Here is a 15999-nt window from a genome sequence, read left to right as displayed (position 1 = left end):
AGTCTGGTGAAATATTTGCAGTGTTCTTTTTCATAGGTAGGATTGTTACTGTTTTAGTGTTGATACAGGAGGACCATGCCCACTCTCAACATGTTACAATAGGCCTAATGCCAATTGAGTTCCAAGTTGCAGAGTTTTCTGGTTGGCAACACAGCAGTGTGTATAACTATCACAACATCGTGTATATTATTTTTACATCAGAATGTCATTTTTCATGTAAAATCTGTTATAAATATATAATTTTAAATTGTGTATGGGGAGGTGGGAGGGAGGGGGTGCCAGGCTGTAAGGTTTGCCTAGGGCGCCTAAAACCCTTGCACTGGCTCTGCTTCGGCTGCTAGGGTAACCCGTCCTGCCTGGCGGCAGAGGAGGAGAAGTCCCGTGGAGAAGGAGAGGGACTGGAGCCAGAGCCTGCACGTGTGTGTGTGTGTGTGTGTGTGTGTGTGTGAAGGAGAGGGACTGGAGCCAGTGTGTGTATGTGTGAAGGAGAGGGAGTGGAGCCAGTGTGTGTGTGTATGTGTGAAGGAGAGGGAGTGGACCTGTGTGTGTGTGTGTGTATGTGTGTGTAGGAAAGGGAGTGGAGTCAGCATATGTGTGTGTATGTGTAGAGGAGAGGGAGTGAAGCCAGCATATATGAGTGTGTGTGTGTGGAGAAGAGGGCATGGAGCCAACGTGTGTGTGTGGGGAGGGGGGAGAAGGAGTGCAGCCAGTGTGTGTGTGAAGGAGAGGGAGTGGAGCCTGTGTGTGTGTGTGTGTGTGTGTGTAGGAAAGGGAGTGGAGTCAGTGTGTGTGTGTGTGGGAAAGGGAGTGGAGTCAGTGTGTGTGTGTGTGTGTGTGTAGGAAAGGGAGTGGAGTCAGTGTGTGTGTGTGTGTGTTTGGAGGAGAGAGAGCGGAGCCAGCATTTGTGTGTGTGTGTGTGTAGGAGAGGGAGTGAATCCAGCACGCGGGTCAGAGAGCTCCAGGCCTTAGTGATTTATCCACCTTATACTAAATTTTATCATGACAGGGTGGTCTTGCACACGCACCCTAAGTTCCTGCCTAAGGTGGTGATGGATTTCCATCTTAACCAGTCAGTTTGTCCTGCCAATATTCTTTTCCAGGCCCCATTCGTACAAAGGCGAATGAGCACTGCACAGTTTGGACTGCAAGCGAGCCTTAGCCTTCTAGCCGAAGCATACAGAAGCCCATAGACAGACCCAACATTTTATTTCTTTTGATAGGAGTAGGTTGGGCGTTGCTGTTGCCCAACAGACACTATTTAATTGGCTAGCAGATTGCATCTCCTTCTGTTATGCCCAGGTGGGATTGCATCTTGGGGGTCATGTCAAGGCTCATTCTTTGAGAGCCATGGCAGTGTCAGTGGCCCACTTGCGAGCAGTTCCTGTGGAAGCACCTACTAGGCTGCGATGTGGAGTTCTCTCCACACATTCACATCCCATTACTGTCTGTATAGGGATGGCCGTCGTGACAGTAGATTCAGACAGTCTGTCCTTCGGAACCTGTTTGAGGTGTAGAACCCAACTCTCCGAAACCTGTTGTTTGGGTTCAGGTTATTTCCCCCCTCTATTACTAACAGCACCGGTGTTGTTGTGCCCGTTGGTACCTAGCTACAGGTTGGGGAGCAGTCTGTAGCTAGGGATTCACCCATGTGTGAGGATTACCATCCTGCTTGTCCTCAAAGAAAGCAGAGTTGCTTACCTGTAACAGGTATTCTCCAAGGACAGCAGGATGTTAGTTCTCATGAAACCTGTCCGCCACCCCGCAGAGTTGGGTTTCTCCTATTTTTTAATCATAATTCTATGTTACGAGACTGAAGAGTGACCCCGCGTGGATGCGTGATATAGGGCCTCCTGGGCCTGCTCAGTGTGCCTAGTGAAAGTTCTAGAAACTTTGACAAAAGTTTTCTGCATCGGGACTCTATCTGATGATGTCACCCATGTGTGAGGACTAACATCCTTGGCGAAAGAAAAACTGGTTCTTACCTGCTAATTTTCATTTCTGCAATACCACAGATCACTCCAGACAAGTGAGTTTTGCATTCCTACCAGCAGATGGAGGCAGAGAACAAAACTCTGAGGCAATCCTGCATATTCGAGAGTGCCATCTGCAGTCCCTCAGTATTGACCTGCACCCAAGCCAAAGATCAAACCCTAAAACCCTCTCCAGGGCAAACAGGCAACTCAGGATTGGAACCCCCTGGACTAGAGCCGCTCATACGTCCAGAAAACAAAACAGTCTGACAACCACTGAACTCAACATATGTACAATCTGCAAAAATGCTTTGAAATATGGTTCCCCAAACTATCAAGAAATTTAGTCTTTTGGCAGCAATGGGTTGGGTCTCTGGACTGATCTGTGGTATTACAGAAACGAAAATTAGCAGGTAAGAACCAATTCTACTTTCCTGTTCATAACCAGATCAGTCCAGACAAGTGGGATGTACCCAAGCATCCCTAAACTGAGCGGGAGCCCAAAAGACCTGCACGAAGAACACTCTCACCAAAGGATGCATCCTCCTGCGCCCACATGTCCAAATGGTAATGACTGGTGAAAGTATGAAGCGAGGACCACACCGCAGCCTCACATATCTCTTGAGGAGACAGCAACTGACACTCTGCCCAGGAGGCCTCCTGCGCTGTTGTAGAATGTGTTTTCAGTCCCACTGGAATTTTGCAACCCTTACAAATATAAGCAGAGCAAATGGTCTCCTTCAGCCAACAAGAAATCATGGCTTTAGAGGCCTTATCAACTAAACAACACAAAAAGGTGATTTGATTGCTGAAAACTATTAGTGACCTTCAGATACCGCAACAGAGTCCGCCACACATCCAAAAGATGCAACTCTCTATCCTGAGGGGAATCCTTAGACCCCTCCAGAAAAGCTGGAGGTTCCACCGGTTAACATGAAAAGAGGAAGCCACATTCGGTAAGAAAGAGGGGACCGTTTGCAAAGCCACTCCGTCAATAAATATACGCAAAAAGGGATCCCTGCAAGACAGTGCCTGTAACTCTGAAATCTGCCTGGCTGAACATATGGCCATCAGAAACACAATCTTCAGTCAGGATCTTCAATATCGCGTCTCTTAAAGGCTCAAAAGGATCACCACAAAGCATTCACAGAACTAAATTGAGGTTCCAATCCAGGCATAACCTGAGAGGTCCCTCTAATGCGAGATGCATCAGATCTGCGAACCACAGTCACCATGGCCAAACCAGCCCCTGGTTGCGACTCTATGCGCCGCAGAATTCGACCGATGAGTGGCCAAGGGGAGGAAGACATACAGTAGGACCCCCGTCGGCTAAGGGCACACCAGAGCATCCAGGCCCACCTTTCCAACCTCATTTCTGAGACTGAAAAACCCCGCCGTCTTTGCATTGGCACGCGTTGCCATGAGATCCAACTGGGGAATGCCTCACCTGGCATAGATGTGATCCCAGGCTTCCAGGGACAACTCACATTCCCCCAGATCCAGTTGTTGTCTGCTGAGAAAATCTGCTTGCATGTTGTCCACACCTGCGACATGAGAAACCGCTATTCCCTCAAAGTGGCCAAACAACTGTTGAGCTTCCAGAGCTACCGTGTGGCTCTTTGTCTCTCCTTGATGATTGATGTAAGCCACCATGGTCACATTGTCCAAGAACACACGAACCATCTGACCTTTGATCCAGGGAAGGAAGGCTTCCAGGGCCCGGTGGACTGCCCATTTTCATTTCATTTTTTTCATTTATAAAATTTATTAACCGCCTAACACTGTTAGGCCTAGGCGATATACAGAATATACACACATAATAAAAGCAAAACAAATGGAATACATGTACAAACAAAATGATTTGCCCATGTTTCCAGACAAATGATAGACCAGTACGTTTCCAATATGGACCAAAGACCTTTGGCAGTATGCCCCTTTCACACTGCCCCCCAACCCTTGAGACTGGCATCCGTGGTCACTACCACCCAGTCTAGAGACTCCAGACACAATCACTTTTCCAGATTGCGATGTGAAAGCCACCACAAGAGACTGGACCTGGATTCTCCTAGGAGAGGCAAAGGCAGATGATTCTCCTCCAACAATGGATTCCACATGGACAAAAGTGCCTGCTGTAACAGTCTTATGTGTGTGAAGGCCCACAGAACCGAATCCAACATGGAAGCCATGGACCCTAGGACCTGCAAATAATCCCAGACTGTTGGATTCGACAGAAGAAGCAGGCGTGTCACCTGCGCCTATACTTCGACAACCTGTCTGAGGTCAGGAACCCCCTGCCCTTCTGGGTATCAAAGTGCACCCAGATACTCCAATGACTGAGTCGGCACTAGGTGACTCTTTGCCACATTTATTACCCAACCCAGTGACTGCAAGGTGTCCATAACTTGCTGGAGAGACCGAGCACACTCCTCCTCCGTCTTCGTTCGAATGAACCAATCGTCCAGATATGGATGTACCAAAATCCCCTCTTGCCATAAGGCTGCCGCCACCACAAACATCACCTTCGTGAAGGTACGTGGCGCCATGGCCAAGCCGAAGGGAGGAGCCTGGAACTGGAAATGCTGCCCCAGCACCATGAAACACAGAAACATCTGATTGTCCTTCCGAATGGGAATATGAAGGTACACCTCTGTGAGGTCCAACGACGCCAAGAACTCTCCTCGGCGGACTGCCGCTATAACAGTATACAGCGTCACCATTCGAAAACCCACAGGGCCATGTTCACTTTCTGCAAATCAAGAATGGGCTGAAAAGTGCCCTCCTTCTTGGGGACCACAAAATAAATGGAGTACCTTCCCCGTCCCTGCTCCTTCTGCAGAACTGGAACTATCGTGTTTAATTTTAGTAACCTCTGCAAAGTCTCCCACACTGCCTTTCGCTTGCTTTGAGATGAAATGTGGAACTCCAGAAAAGCCTCCCTGACAGGACGTGAAAATTCTAGAGCGTAGCCATCTCTCACCACCTCTAGAACCCAATGGTCCAAGATATTCTTGGCCCACTCCTTGTAAAAGCTGGACAATCTATCCCCTATCACTTCTACAGAAGAATGGGTGATCCTGGCTTCATTGCAATGACTTTCCTCCACTGGCTCTCTGACCAGCAACAGCCCTGGAAGATCTGCGGGAGCCTCGAAAGGACTGTTGTCATCCCAATGACTGCTTCACTTCCGAGCTGGAAGAGATCTTGCCTGAACAGAACCTATGCTAATCCCGAAAATGGGAGCGAGACCGGAAAACCTTCTTGTTGCTCCACTTATCCTCATGCAGCCTGTTCCCAACTGATCCAAATCCTCCCCAAAAAGGAGCTTCCCTTTAAAGGGCAGATTACACAACTGGGCCTTGGACCACATCAGCTGACCAATTGCGCAACCACAAAAGCCTGCAGGCTGCCACTGCTGAGACCATGCTCCTGGCTGAAGTGTGCACTAAGTTATACAGTTCATCCGCGACATAAGCCACTCCAGCCTCCAAAAACGCGCTGACTGCAGACCACTGACATCCCCGGCTGAGACTTGCTCTTGTGATTTCTGCACCCAGCACAAATAGGCCGTCTGCATCATACTGCCACAAATCGTGACCCGGAGACTCAAAGCAGAAACCTCGAACATCCACTTCAATTGAATCTCCAACTTGTGGTCCTGAACATCCTTCAGAGCAGCAGCACCTGCCACGGGATGGTTGTCTTCTTGGTAACCGCCGAAACCGCAGCATCCACCTTAGGCCCTCTTAGGAGCTCCAAAGTCTATTCCATCAGGGGGTAAAGCTTAGCCATAGCGCTGCCAACCTTCAGGCCCGCCTCCAGAAAGTCCCATTCCCAGTTCACCAACTTCCGAATCTTCTTAGGCAAGGGAAAAGCACTAGAAGGACCCCGCAGTCCATCCAGGACCGGATTCATGTCCTCATTATCCAACTCTTCCTGAGCCACTTTAACCCTCAGTTCCTCCAACACCCAGGGAATAAGGGGATGCAATTCCTCCTTCTCAAACAGGTGGACTACTCGAGGGTCATCCCTCTCCGACACCGGAAACTCATCCGGATCAGGATCATCCTTATTAGCATCAGGATCCACATTTGGAGTTGCATCCGCATCAACATTTGGATCTGCCCCATGCTGATCCAGAGGGTCTTCCTGCAGATCATCCGAATCTCCCAAATTCCTGAGATCAGCCTCCGAACCTGCGTGACCCAGACCCAGGCATTACAGCAGATCCCTGGACCCTCCTGAAGACATCACCTTTGGTCTTTTAGAAGAGCGACATGGTGGCCTCTCTCGGGGGTCGCTTCCCCCCTGCACCCTTCCTCACCAGGAAGGCCTTATGCAGGAGCAGAACAAACTCCGGAGAAAAGTCTTCTGGATCCTTGGTTCCCCTGCCCGAGCAGGCTCTTGTCAGGCTCTCCTCCCCCCTCCTGTCCTTCCATGGGACTCAGCCCTACAGGCGAAAGAGGAGGAGGGGAATCCCTGGGCTCCCTGGAGGCTGAGGACCCCTGCCCATGGGTGTGACTGCACTCTGAAGTCCCTCCCCGGGACCGCAGCTGCAGCCCCCCTGAAGATCGGAGGGCCCTTTTTTCCCAAAGCCGCTCTTGCTGAGTTACCTTCTTACCCTGATGAGCAGCCAGAGCATAGGGGATGTGCATTGAGCTGTGCGGACCCCAGACTGCACGCCCTGCATGCTGCCATGTGCGGCATTGGCGCCATAATGTATGTAGTTGCACCAGAAAACACTGCTGTCTTCAGCGCGCTGCAAAGAACAAGTAGCCTACACATGCGGCTGAAGTGCCGTGCCATGCTGCCGCGCTGGCCCAAGCAGCGTGCAGAAAAATTCTAGGCCACACCCGCGGCTGAATTGCTGTGCCAATCCTAGCGGCACACCAGAAAAACCTCCTTCTGACCCCCGGGTCCCCACACTCTTCCGCTCCTGCCAGCGCCAACAGTTCCTGCTGCCCAAGGCACCCTGACCGCCGTGCCCCGACTGAAGCTCCTGCTTCTCTTGTCCTCACTTTTTTTTTTTGAAAAAAAATTAATACAAAATGAGGAAAAATACAGGGGGGTACTTCCCTGGACAGGATGGCGGCTCGCAGGCGGAGGCCACTGGGGAGCCAGTACCCTGCTATCAGGACCTCTGGAAAGCAGCGGACGAATACCAGCCAGAGGTTCCCAACCCCCTGGTCGCCCAGCTCCACCTGAGGGATGATCCACGAAGAAACCTAACACCTCAGGATGCCTCCAACTCCAAAACTTCTCATCTCTCTTTTTCTTTTCCTTTGTGTTTTTTTTTCAGTCAGGCTGCAGATTTGCACCTCTACCATCTGCTGGAGACAGAGAAATACTGAGGGACTGCAGGTGGCACTCTTGGATATCTAGCAGTGCCTCAAAGTTTTGTTCTCTGCCTCTGTCTGCTGGTAGGGATGCAAAGCCCACTTGTCTGGACTGATCTGGGTATGAACTTGGATTACCTGTCACAGGTAAGCAACTCTTCTTTCCCTTAAGGTCCCTAACACCCTTGTACTGACCCTGATTAGAAAGAGAATACAAACAAAATGTAAAAACAAAACAGAATGAGGAGGGGCAAGCACAGAAATTGTTTGCACAGGGCTGCAAAAACTTTAGCACCGGCTCTGCACAGCGGTGCCCTTTGGGTGACGCGTTGGCTGGCTTCCCGCCCTTCCCCAGTGAAAAGAGACCCCACACAGTGGTGTCGGGTGGTGATGCACTGGTGAGTGATGATGGGGGAGAAAGGGGGGAGTGCAAGGGAGACCACACCAGTGCATTGGCCCCCAGGCACTAGAGACCCTCGCCACGCCTCTGCTGCAACCAGTAGATCATGGGCAGATGCAAAGCTATTAGGCACCCTAGGCAAAACTTCACTCTTGTACCACTTCCCCTTCCCTGAATTCTGATAATTAAATTCAGCAATTCTGATGACCACCCACAACCTCTCCCAAAACAGTCCTGTAAAAATATATAAATGGAATCATACTTTGAGTCACTCCTACATAAAATCTAAAACACAAAAATAAAGCCATGGTGAAAGGCAGTACTCAATTGGCTGCTTACGTGTGTACATGAAAGGATTATGAAGGCAAAGTAGTTAGAAGCACTGATGGTTCTGTGGGTTTGCGTGGCTGGAAGGACCAATTGTTTTTCTGAGATGGTTGCTGTTCTTTGCCACCCTCCAGAAGCTGGCACCCTAGGCGATAGCCTAGTCTGCCCTATTGGTTAAGCCTGCCCTGTTAGGAAGACTATTGTACAATAAATAGACAATTGATATTCAATGGGTAGGAGCCCATCACTCTCCCAGGACTAATTGGGATCTGCTATTAGACCTGGTTTTATTATGGGTACAAATAAAGGGAAGGTTGGATGGAATAGAAGGCAGGAAAGGTTTGAGGATCCTGGCACTGTCTCATCCCTTCCCCTCCTCGACCCTGCCAGGTGACTCGTTAGTAAATGATATAAGACCCTCTAGGTGTGCGAAGATTTATTTACCATCTGATGATTTTAATCTTCAAGCCTGAGGCTAGGAACCAGAGACTCTTCCCCCTCAGATCCAGCCTGCCATACACAAAATGCATGGGGCTGGAGCTGGATTGGGTTGAATATGGAAGGAGCACTGGAGAAGCCAGAAGAAAGCCTGTTGTGTGCTATGCGATTAGATTTGTGCGGTCTCCTGATTAAGCATCCCTGCATGGAATCTCGGACTCCGAAAATCAGAGCTGCTCCTAAATTCAGTTTCTTACTCTGTTCCCTTCTTTTCTAGGGTGCCCAACACCAGAAGACCTCAAGCCTTTACCATCTGACTGAAACTCCCCTCGTAACCATTAAAGAGAGATCATAACGTCCTAAGGGATACCAAGCACTAGGCTACTATTTTAGGGTCTTTTTCTGAGACACTTTACTCAAACATCTCTCCCCCTGCCTCCCCTCTCTCCCCCTCTCTTTTCTCCCTCTGTCCATCTCCTCCTCCTTTCCTTTGTCCCATCTCTCTCTCTCTCCTCCCATATCCTCCCTTTCTCTTTTCTGCCCTCCCCTCTCACTCCTAGGGCAGATTCAGGAACAGGGACTATACACTTACAAAGACTGGAGGTGGGTCAGGCTGTCAAACTGGTCCTCGTGGATCAGCTTCAAAGGATTGAAGGAGAGGTTTCTGTGCAAAAACAGAGGACCTGTTAGCGAAACGTCGGGGGCAAGAGCCACTGCAGCAGCTGTTACACGCATCGGGCAACGCCCATTAGCCCATCAGATAGCTCTTCTGCAGAGCGCCTCCTACAGGCACAATGGTCCTGCCAGCGGGGAGCAGAGCAGGGCGACTCGGTTTTTATGCAGGTAAAAAAAAACAGAGTTTGCGTGTATCAGTCAGCCTTGGGGGGGGGGGGGGGGGGGAAGGGAGGCGGGTAAGTGGATTTTCAGCAACCCCCAAAGTGTGCACACACTTTTATACCATGCACAAGCCTGCGTCCCAGAGGCACCCGCAGACGGCTCACCACCAATGCACCTAAACCTACTCCCTCGCTTTACAAACTCAGCGTTTGCAGAGATCTGTGCGTGAAACTCTTTTTCTGTGGGTAACTGTTCAGTTAGGGCGTCCTAACTGCAAATGTAAGCCAGCGGGATGGATTTTCAAAAGGCGACCTAGCTGCAGTCAGACAAAATCTAGATGTAGCCCCTCTAAGGGGTGGAATTGTCTGGCTCCAATGTCTCCCTTATAAGCACAATGCAGCTTTTGCCCAAAAGTGCTGAATTTCAGAGCAAGGGAAAATTCTGGAGCGCTTTTTTTTTTTTTTGCAGATTTTGCTTCTGTGAATTTTTTCCCCTCTAGAGAACTGCAAAGAATGAAAACCTTGGGCTGCGCTGTTTCAAAAGGGTGCATGCAGACAGACTGCTGGGGTTTTTTTTTTTTGCCCAGTCTTTAACCCTTATCCACAGGCGGAGAGCAGAGAGAGTGCAGCTCATCCTGGACGCTCCCTGAGGCAATGTCCCTCAGCGGAGGCTGCATCTCCTGTCAGCCGCACGACGCCGCTCTGAGGAAGGCTCATCACGCAGGGTCCCGAAACACTTACAGCTGCTGGAGATCCTGCAGCTGGCTGAAGAGAGGCGGGGGGAGCTCCTGAAGCCGGTTGGCCGACAGGTCTCTGAGTGCGAGAAGAAGCAGTAAGGAATTAAAGGATGGCAACCTGTCACCCCCCCCCCCCCCCCCCCCATACCACCCAACTGCCTCCATGCTCGAAGAGCGGGTGAAGTCACTGCCAGCTAAGGAACAGCGATTACGCCTAATCCAGAGAGGCCCTGGAGTCAGTTTACAAGTCTACAGGACGATGCCAGCTGGAAAGGCACTGGCAGCATTTCGAAAAGAGCGGTATTAGGACACTGGTCGGCTCTGTTGGATTTTTGTCTTTGTGCACTTCCATGCCTAGCCCACGCTCCCTCCCACGTCCACCCCTCCAAACGGTTTTCTTAGGGTGGTCTAGGCCAATGCTGTGTCTCTGTCCTTACTTATTAAATGCATTTTCTCACTGCTCAACTGAAGCTGCCTTGGGCCATCACTGCCCCAGGAAGGAGAAATAAACTGGCCTCTGGGGCTCATTGCTCCAGGACTCACTCTCCCAGGCCTTTTAACTTCTAATCTGAGCCTCTGCTCTCCCCGCCCCCCCCCCCCCCTCCCACTTTCTGCTTATTACACCCCTCCTACGGGCCGATACAGTAAAATCGCGGGAGAGCGGGCAAGTGCTCTCCTGTGCGTACGATACAGTATTTTAATTTATTTAAATTAGGGCCGGCGATAAAAAGAGGCGCGTCCCTAGCACCTCTTTTTTGACGGAAGCGGTGGCTGTCAGCGGGTTTCACAGCCGATGCTCAATTTTGCCGGCGTCAGTTCTCGAGCCCGCTGACAGCCACTGGTTCGGAAACTGGACGCCGGCAAAATTGAGCTTCCGGTTTTTGACCGCCAGCCGCAGGCCCGTTTTTAATTTTTAATTTTTTAAACTTTTGGGACCTCTGACTTAATATCGCCATGATATTAAGTCGGAAGGTGCACAGAAAAGCAGTGTTTTTACTGCTTTTCTGTGCACTTTCTGTGCACTTTCCCGGTGCCCGGAGAAATTAGCAAAATTAGTGCTAATTTCTGAAAGTAAAATGTGCGGCTTGGCCGCACATTTTACTTACTGTATCGCGCGTGAATGACTAATAGGGCCATCAACATGCATTTGCATGTTGCGGGCGCTATTAGTTTCGGGGGGGTTGGACGCGCATTTTGGACGCGCTATTACTCCTTACTGAAAAAGGGGTAAAGTAGCGCGTCCAAAACGCGCGTCCAAATGCCGGCTAACAGTGCGCTCTGTCGGCCCGCTAGTAAAGATGACTTGGCAGACAATTTCTGAGCTTCATGGGCTTGAGCTAAATTGTGGATGGGAAAAGTCTTTCAAGGGATGGAGATGAACTGGCAAATTTTCCGCTTTCACGTGCAGTTGTGTCTCTCCTTCACTGCGGATGCAGACGGGGTCCTACCAAAGTAGCCCAGCCCATTCTGTCCTGCCCTGCCCTTCCCCACCCACCATGGCTACAGCACGATAGCAGGTTCAGCTCCCTGCTGCTCGAGGCCTACTGAGCCTTCAGAGGTGATCAAAGGAGAGAGAACGGGAGGCCCTGGGGGGAGAACCTTCACTCCCGTGGTACATCAAGATATAATTCTAGTTCTGCAGGCAAGGTACATGCCTTGGGAGGGATTTCCACAGGTAAAGCAGGTCTTTACTCACAGAAATGTTGGTTTTATAAAACTGCCTGCCCGACATGCAAGTAAATGTATTTATCTATATTTAGCACCCGCCTTTTCAGTGGTGGTTCAAGGTGAGGTACATTCAGGTACTTGGAGATATTTCATGGGACAGATAACACAATATTATGCCATCTCCAGTCCTGCAGCAGACATGAGAGGCCACACCAAGACCAGGATGCCAGTGAATAGCAGTCTGGAGGAAACCGTTTTCTCCTCTGTGACGCTCCCAAACAGTAGCTGCGTCATCGACCGACCGTTAGTGGAGCTCAGAAGGCACCAGCAGCAATTCTCCCAGTCAGGTGCCAGCAGGAACTGCCAGCAGTCAAGGCTGGAGTCAAGCCTGCCCATTCATCATCATCTCATTCCCTGGGGTGAGGCCAGGAGCTATCGGGCCTGGGACTCGAAGAGGAATCCTCTCAGGCTGGAGAGCCAGGCTTCAGCTCACGGGGGAGTGCGTTATTTTTGGTTAGGGTTTACATTTCTGGAGGAAGGATTTATTTCTGTTACACAGTACACAGTGGCTGCTGCTTTCTTAAAATCGTATTCTTTCCTCCTTGCAACTGCAGAAAGTGAGTGTAAGGTTTTGGGCAATGGCCGGTGTTGCCAGCTGGCTCCAGATTCATCTAACATGGTTGATCCAGCCCAGGGTTTTCCCCACTGCATGCCAGGGGGCTTGAGGTCTTAGTTTTCTTAGGGACTGCAATAGTCCCTGAATGCAGTGGGGTAAACCCAAGACTGGATTCATCCTGTCAAACAAATCAGGAGCCAGCAACTCTAGCGCTGGTAGAGTGCGCTAAAGTGTTCCCTTCCTTATGTTGTACCGAGTCCTCTTAGGCAGACTCGGCACTCCATCACAGATCTTCCTTGGATCCATCTCATCTGATCTTGTACTAAGAAAAAGTGTGTGTCAGCACCCATGTCAGCAAGCTAAGAAGATCACAGAGCACAACCTCAGTAAGAAGAAAGACTCACAGGTCCAGCAGCTTGTTCAGCATAGAGAGCGCCCCCTGCTGGATTTTCCTTATCTTGTTTCTACGTAAAATCCTGAAAAAGAAGAGAGAGAAAGAGAGAGAGAGAGATGCATCACTAGGAATCCTTCCTTGCACACAAGCCCTCTTTCGGGAGGGGCTATTAGGCGAGGGTTTGGGGTAAAGACAAACAGAGTTAATAAGGGTAATGCTGGGTGCAGGGTTGGAGTAAGAGGGGGCAGGGAGGGATTGAGCTAATGAAGGGCTTGGAGTAGGTTAAGGATAATGGGTACAAGATTGGAGTAACAGGGTACCCATGTGTCTCATGTTTTGATTTGATCAACTGTTCACCAAAATAATGACAATTATACCAATCAAGGCAATCATTCAGGGTCTGACAGGGTTTTTCCACTATGTACTTAGTACATCTGGCCCTCTATGCCTGGAAACAACTGACAAAACATCAAAACCTGTTTAAATTTAACAAGGAAGTCTTCAGCCTTTGCAGTCAAACTTTCCTCAAACCCCGCGGTACATGAGATGCCTGCTGCGGGGTAATTCTGGCAGGACAGAAGCACAAATTACTTCCTTACAGAGAGGGGGAAATCAGACCACCACATTAGGTCATAAGAACATAAGAACATGCCATACTGGGTCAGACCAAGGGTCCATCAAGCCCAGCATCCTATTTCCAACAGTGGCCAATCCAGGCCATAAGAACCTGGCAAGTACCCAAAAACTAAGTCTATTCCATGTTACCGTTGCTAGTAATAGCAGTGGCTATTCTCTAAGTGAACTTAATTAATAAAAGGTAATGGACTTCTCCTCCAAGAACTTATCCAATCCTTTTTTAAACACAGCTATACTAACTGCACTAACCACATGCTCTGGCAACAAATTCCAGAGTTTAATTGTGCATTGAGTGAAAAAGAACTTTCTCCGATTAGTTTTAAATGTGCCCCATGCTAACTTCATGGAGTGCCCCCTAGTCTTTCTACTATCTGAAAGAGTAGATAACCGATTCACATCTACCCGTTCTAGACCTCTCATGATTTTAAACATCTCTATCATATCCCCTCTCAGCCGTCTCTTCTCCACTTACACTCAGCAAAGCAGACCTGCCGAAGTCTCCCGCATTCAGGGAGAGACTCCCACATTAGACATCTCCCCCTCTCACACTCCCACATGTGCAGAGCCAAACCCAGATGGCTGCAGCTACCTCCTTCCCACATACCTCCCCCTCCCACCCAATCCCAGGCCAGCTTCAGCCCCAATCAGTCTGACCCCCTCCCCCAGTTTGCTCTCTGCTCCTCCCTCACCCTTCTGTCAGGGCAGCCTTCCTCCCGTGTACCCCTCCCGCCCACTGGACTGTCCATTTCCATTAAATGCGGCCTAAATCACACAGAGCCCACAGATTTCATGCTCTCCTCACAGGCCCTGCCAACCCTGCACAGCAGCAGACTGGAAGCAGCCGGCTAAGGATTATTTAGTGCTCCGTTTGCAGTGCGAGTTATATTTTCTCCTTTGATTACAGCTGTTTACTTTTAGCTGTGCCTGGTTCCTCTCTCCATGCTGTTTGTGTCAGAGGGTTCTGTACAATGTTCTGCTCACATCCCCTCCACCCCGGGGTGTGCTTCCTCTACGGGAGGAAGACCTCTCTTTGTAGGTGAGGAGAACCAGGGTGGCACCACACAGACCCTGGGACAGGACAGCACAACTGCCCAATCACCCATCTTAGGATTGCTGGTCCGAACTGGGTTCATACACAGAAAACACTGCCAGAGACCCCCACAGCTGAATCACAGCAACAAAAGAGTCAGGAGGCTTTATCTGCTAAACTTTTGGGGTCAGCTGAGCAAAACCAGGGATTTCAATATTTTCCCCTGCTTCTCGGCCAAATTTAGTCTGGTAAAAAGTGGCGATGCTGGGGGCGTCCCCAGAGCGTAGTTTCTCGTTGCCTGGACAGCGCTGATATTCAGTCTGGTCAGAATTTAGCCGGGTGATTTCAGCGCATCATTTAATCTGCTGGACATCCGGTTAACGTCATCTGAGTAACTTTGCCTGGGCAACCTTTACCACTTTGCTCTCAGTCGCCAAGTGACTCTCTAGCGCAGTTTGCTTCCAACTGCGTGGCGAGGCGGCACGATGCCCCCCCCAAGAAGCAGCCCTGAAGAGAGACCTCACGCAGGAGTCTAAAGGGTAGAACTGGGCAGTCTGAGAGAGAGAGATCCGGGGGAGGGGAGGGGGGAAGTGACGAGAGGGCCCTGGAGGGGAGTGTGCACTGACTCAGGACCAGAAAGAGGCATCTGATGGGGTAACCGAATCCAAGACCTGTAAAATCCCACGCCCAGGAATCAAATGCCTCACAAGGGAAAGAAAGGGAAGTCGTGGGAGAAGCGAATAGGGAAGTGGGGCCCACTGCTCGCTGTTCTCTGAAACTCTACCCGGTCAGGCGTCTTTATCCAGAGGCGGCCGCACGGATAATGCTCCAAACAGAAGAAAAACGGCCATCAAATGACCCACAGATCAAAAACAGATACAGTGCCAAAATAGTTTTGATTCAAACATCTTTTACTGGGGCCGAGACAAGCAAAGAACTCTAAAAAGTCTCGGCTGGCATGGGCCCCAGACAGCGCAAGCGTCCCGGACCAGCACGCAGCTCCCGGACCGTCTCAAAGGCACAGAACACCTATCAGCATCGTTAAATGCATTTCTGCCTGGGTTTCCTCTCTCGGGTTTCGGGTGCGACAGCTCGGGCTTGGTAATCCAGTCCAAGCCATGACTCCACTTCTGCGGAGAGGGTGGAAATGGCTCCCGGTGTAGTGACCCCCCCCTGTGAAAAACCTTGCGCAGGGAGCTGAACTCTGAATGCTTCTTGCTCTCGCGTGGGGGGGGGTGGGGCAGCGGGATCCAGACACCGATCTCTTTCAACCACTCAGACCAGGCGGTTGCCTTTCATCGGGAATGTGTTTTCTCACTACACTGATGTTCATGTCATGGAAAAATCTGAGGGAAGGGAAGGAGAAGCCATAAACAAGGCTTGGTCTGTACAAGAGGGTCCAGGCAGCCTCTTCTCTGCTGCCCCGGCTGACAGCTTTATGAGGAGATGAAACAGGCTCCCTTCACTAGAAGGGCTCAGCCTAAACTTCTCTGCCACTCTGCTGTGTGCAGGGTTTGGGGGGGGGAGAGGCCTCCAGTTGCTCCGTCTCTGCAGATGTGACAGTCCTTTGCAATGTTCATTTCTCACCTCACAAATAATTTTGATAGATTGAGC

The 15999-nt window shown here is 50.3% G+C and overlaps 1 protein-coding gene across 1 annotated transcript in view; it reads right to left on the bottom strand.

Moving 5' to 3' along the window:
• The window catches only part of LOC115094334 (relaxin receptor 1-like), a 153428-nt gene that overhangs the window by 12858 nt on the left and 124571 nt on the right, over positions 1–15999 (bottom strand). Inside the window, exons 12-14 of the mRNA XM_029607281.1 lie at positions 12730–12801; positions 10046–10117; positions 9061–9132 (exon numbers count right to left, since the gene is read on the bottom strand). Of these exons, the coding sequence (XP_029463141.1) occupies positions 9061–9132; positions 10046–10117; positions 12730–12801 (216 nt within the window). The remainder of the gene's footprint in view (positions 1–9060; positions 9133–10045; positions 10118–12729; positions 12802–15999) is intronic.

The sequence above is a fragment of the Rhinatrema bivittatum genome, chromosome 6, assembly GCF_901001135.1.
Source record: "Rhinatrema bivittatum chromosome 6, aRhiBiv1.1, whole genome shotgun sequence".
Classification (NCBI taxonomy): domain Eukaryota; kingdom Metazoa; phylum Chordata; class Amphibia; order Gymnophiona; family Rhinatrematidae; genus Rhinatrema; species Rhinatrema bivittatum.
The sequence above is the reverse complement of the archived record's forward strand: the minus strand, read 5'-3'. Positions and strand labels throughout refer to the sequence as shown.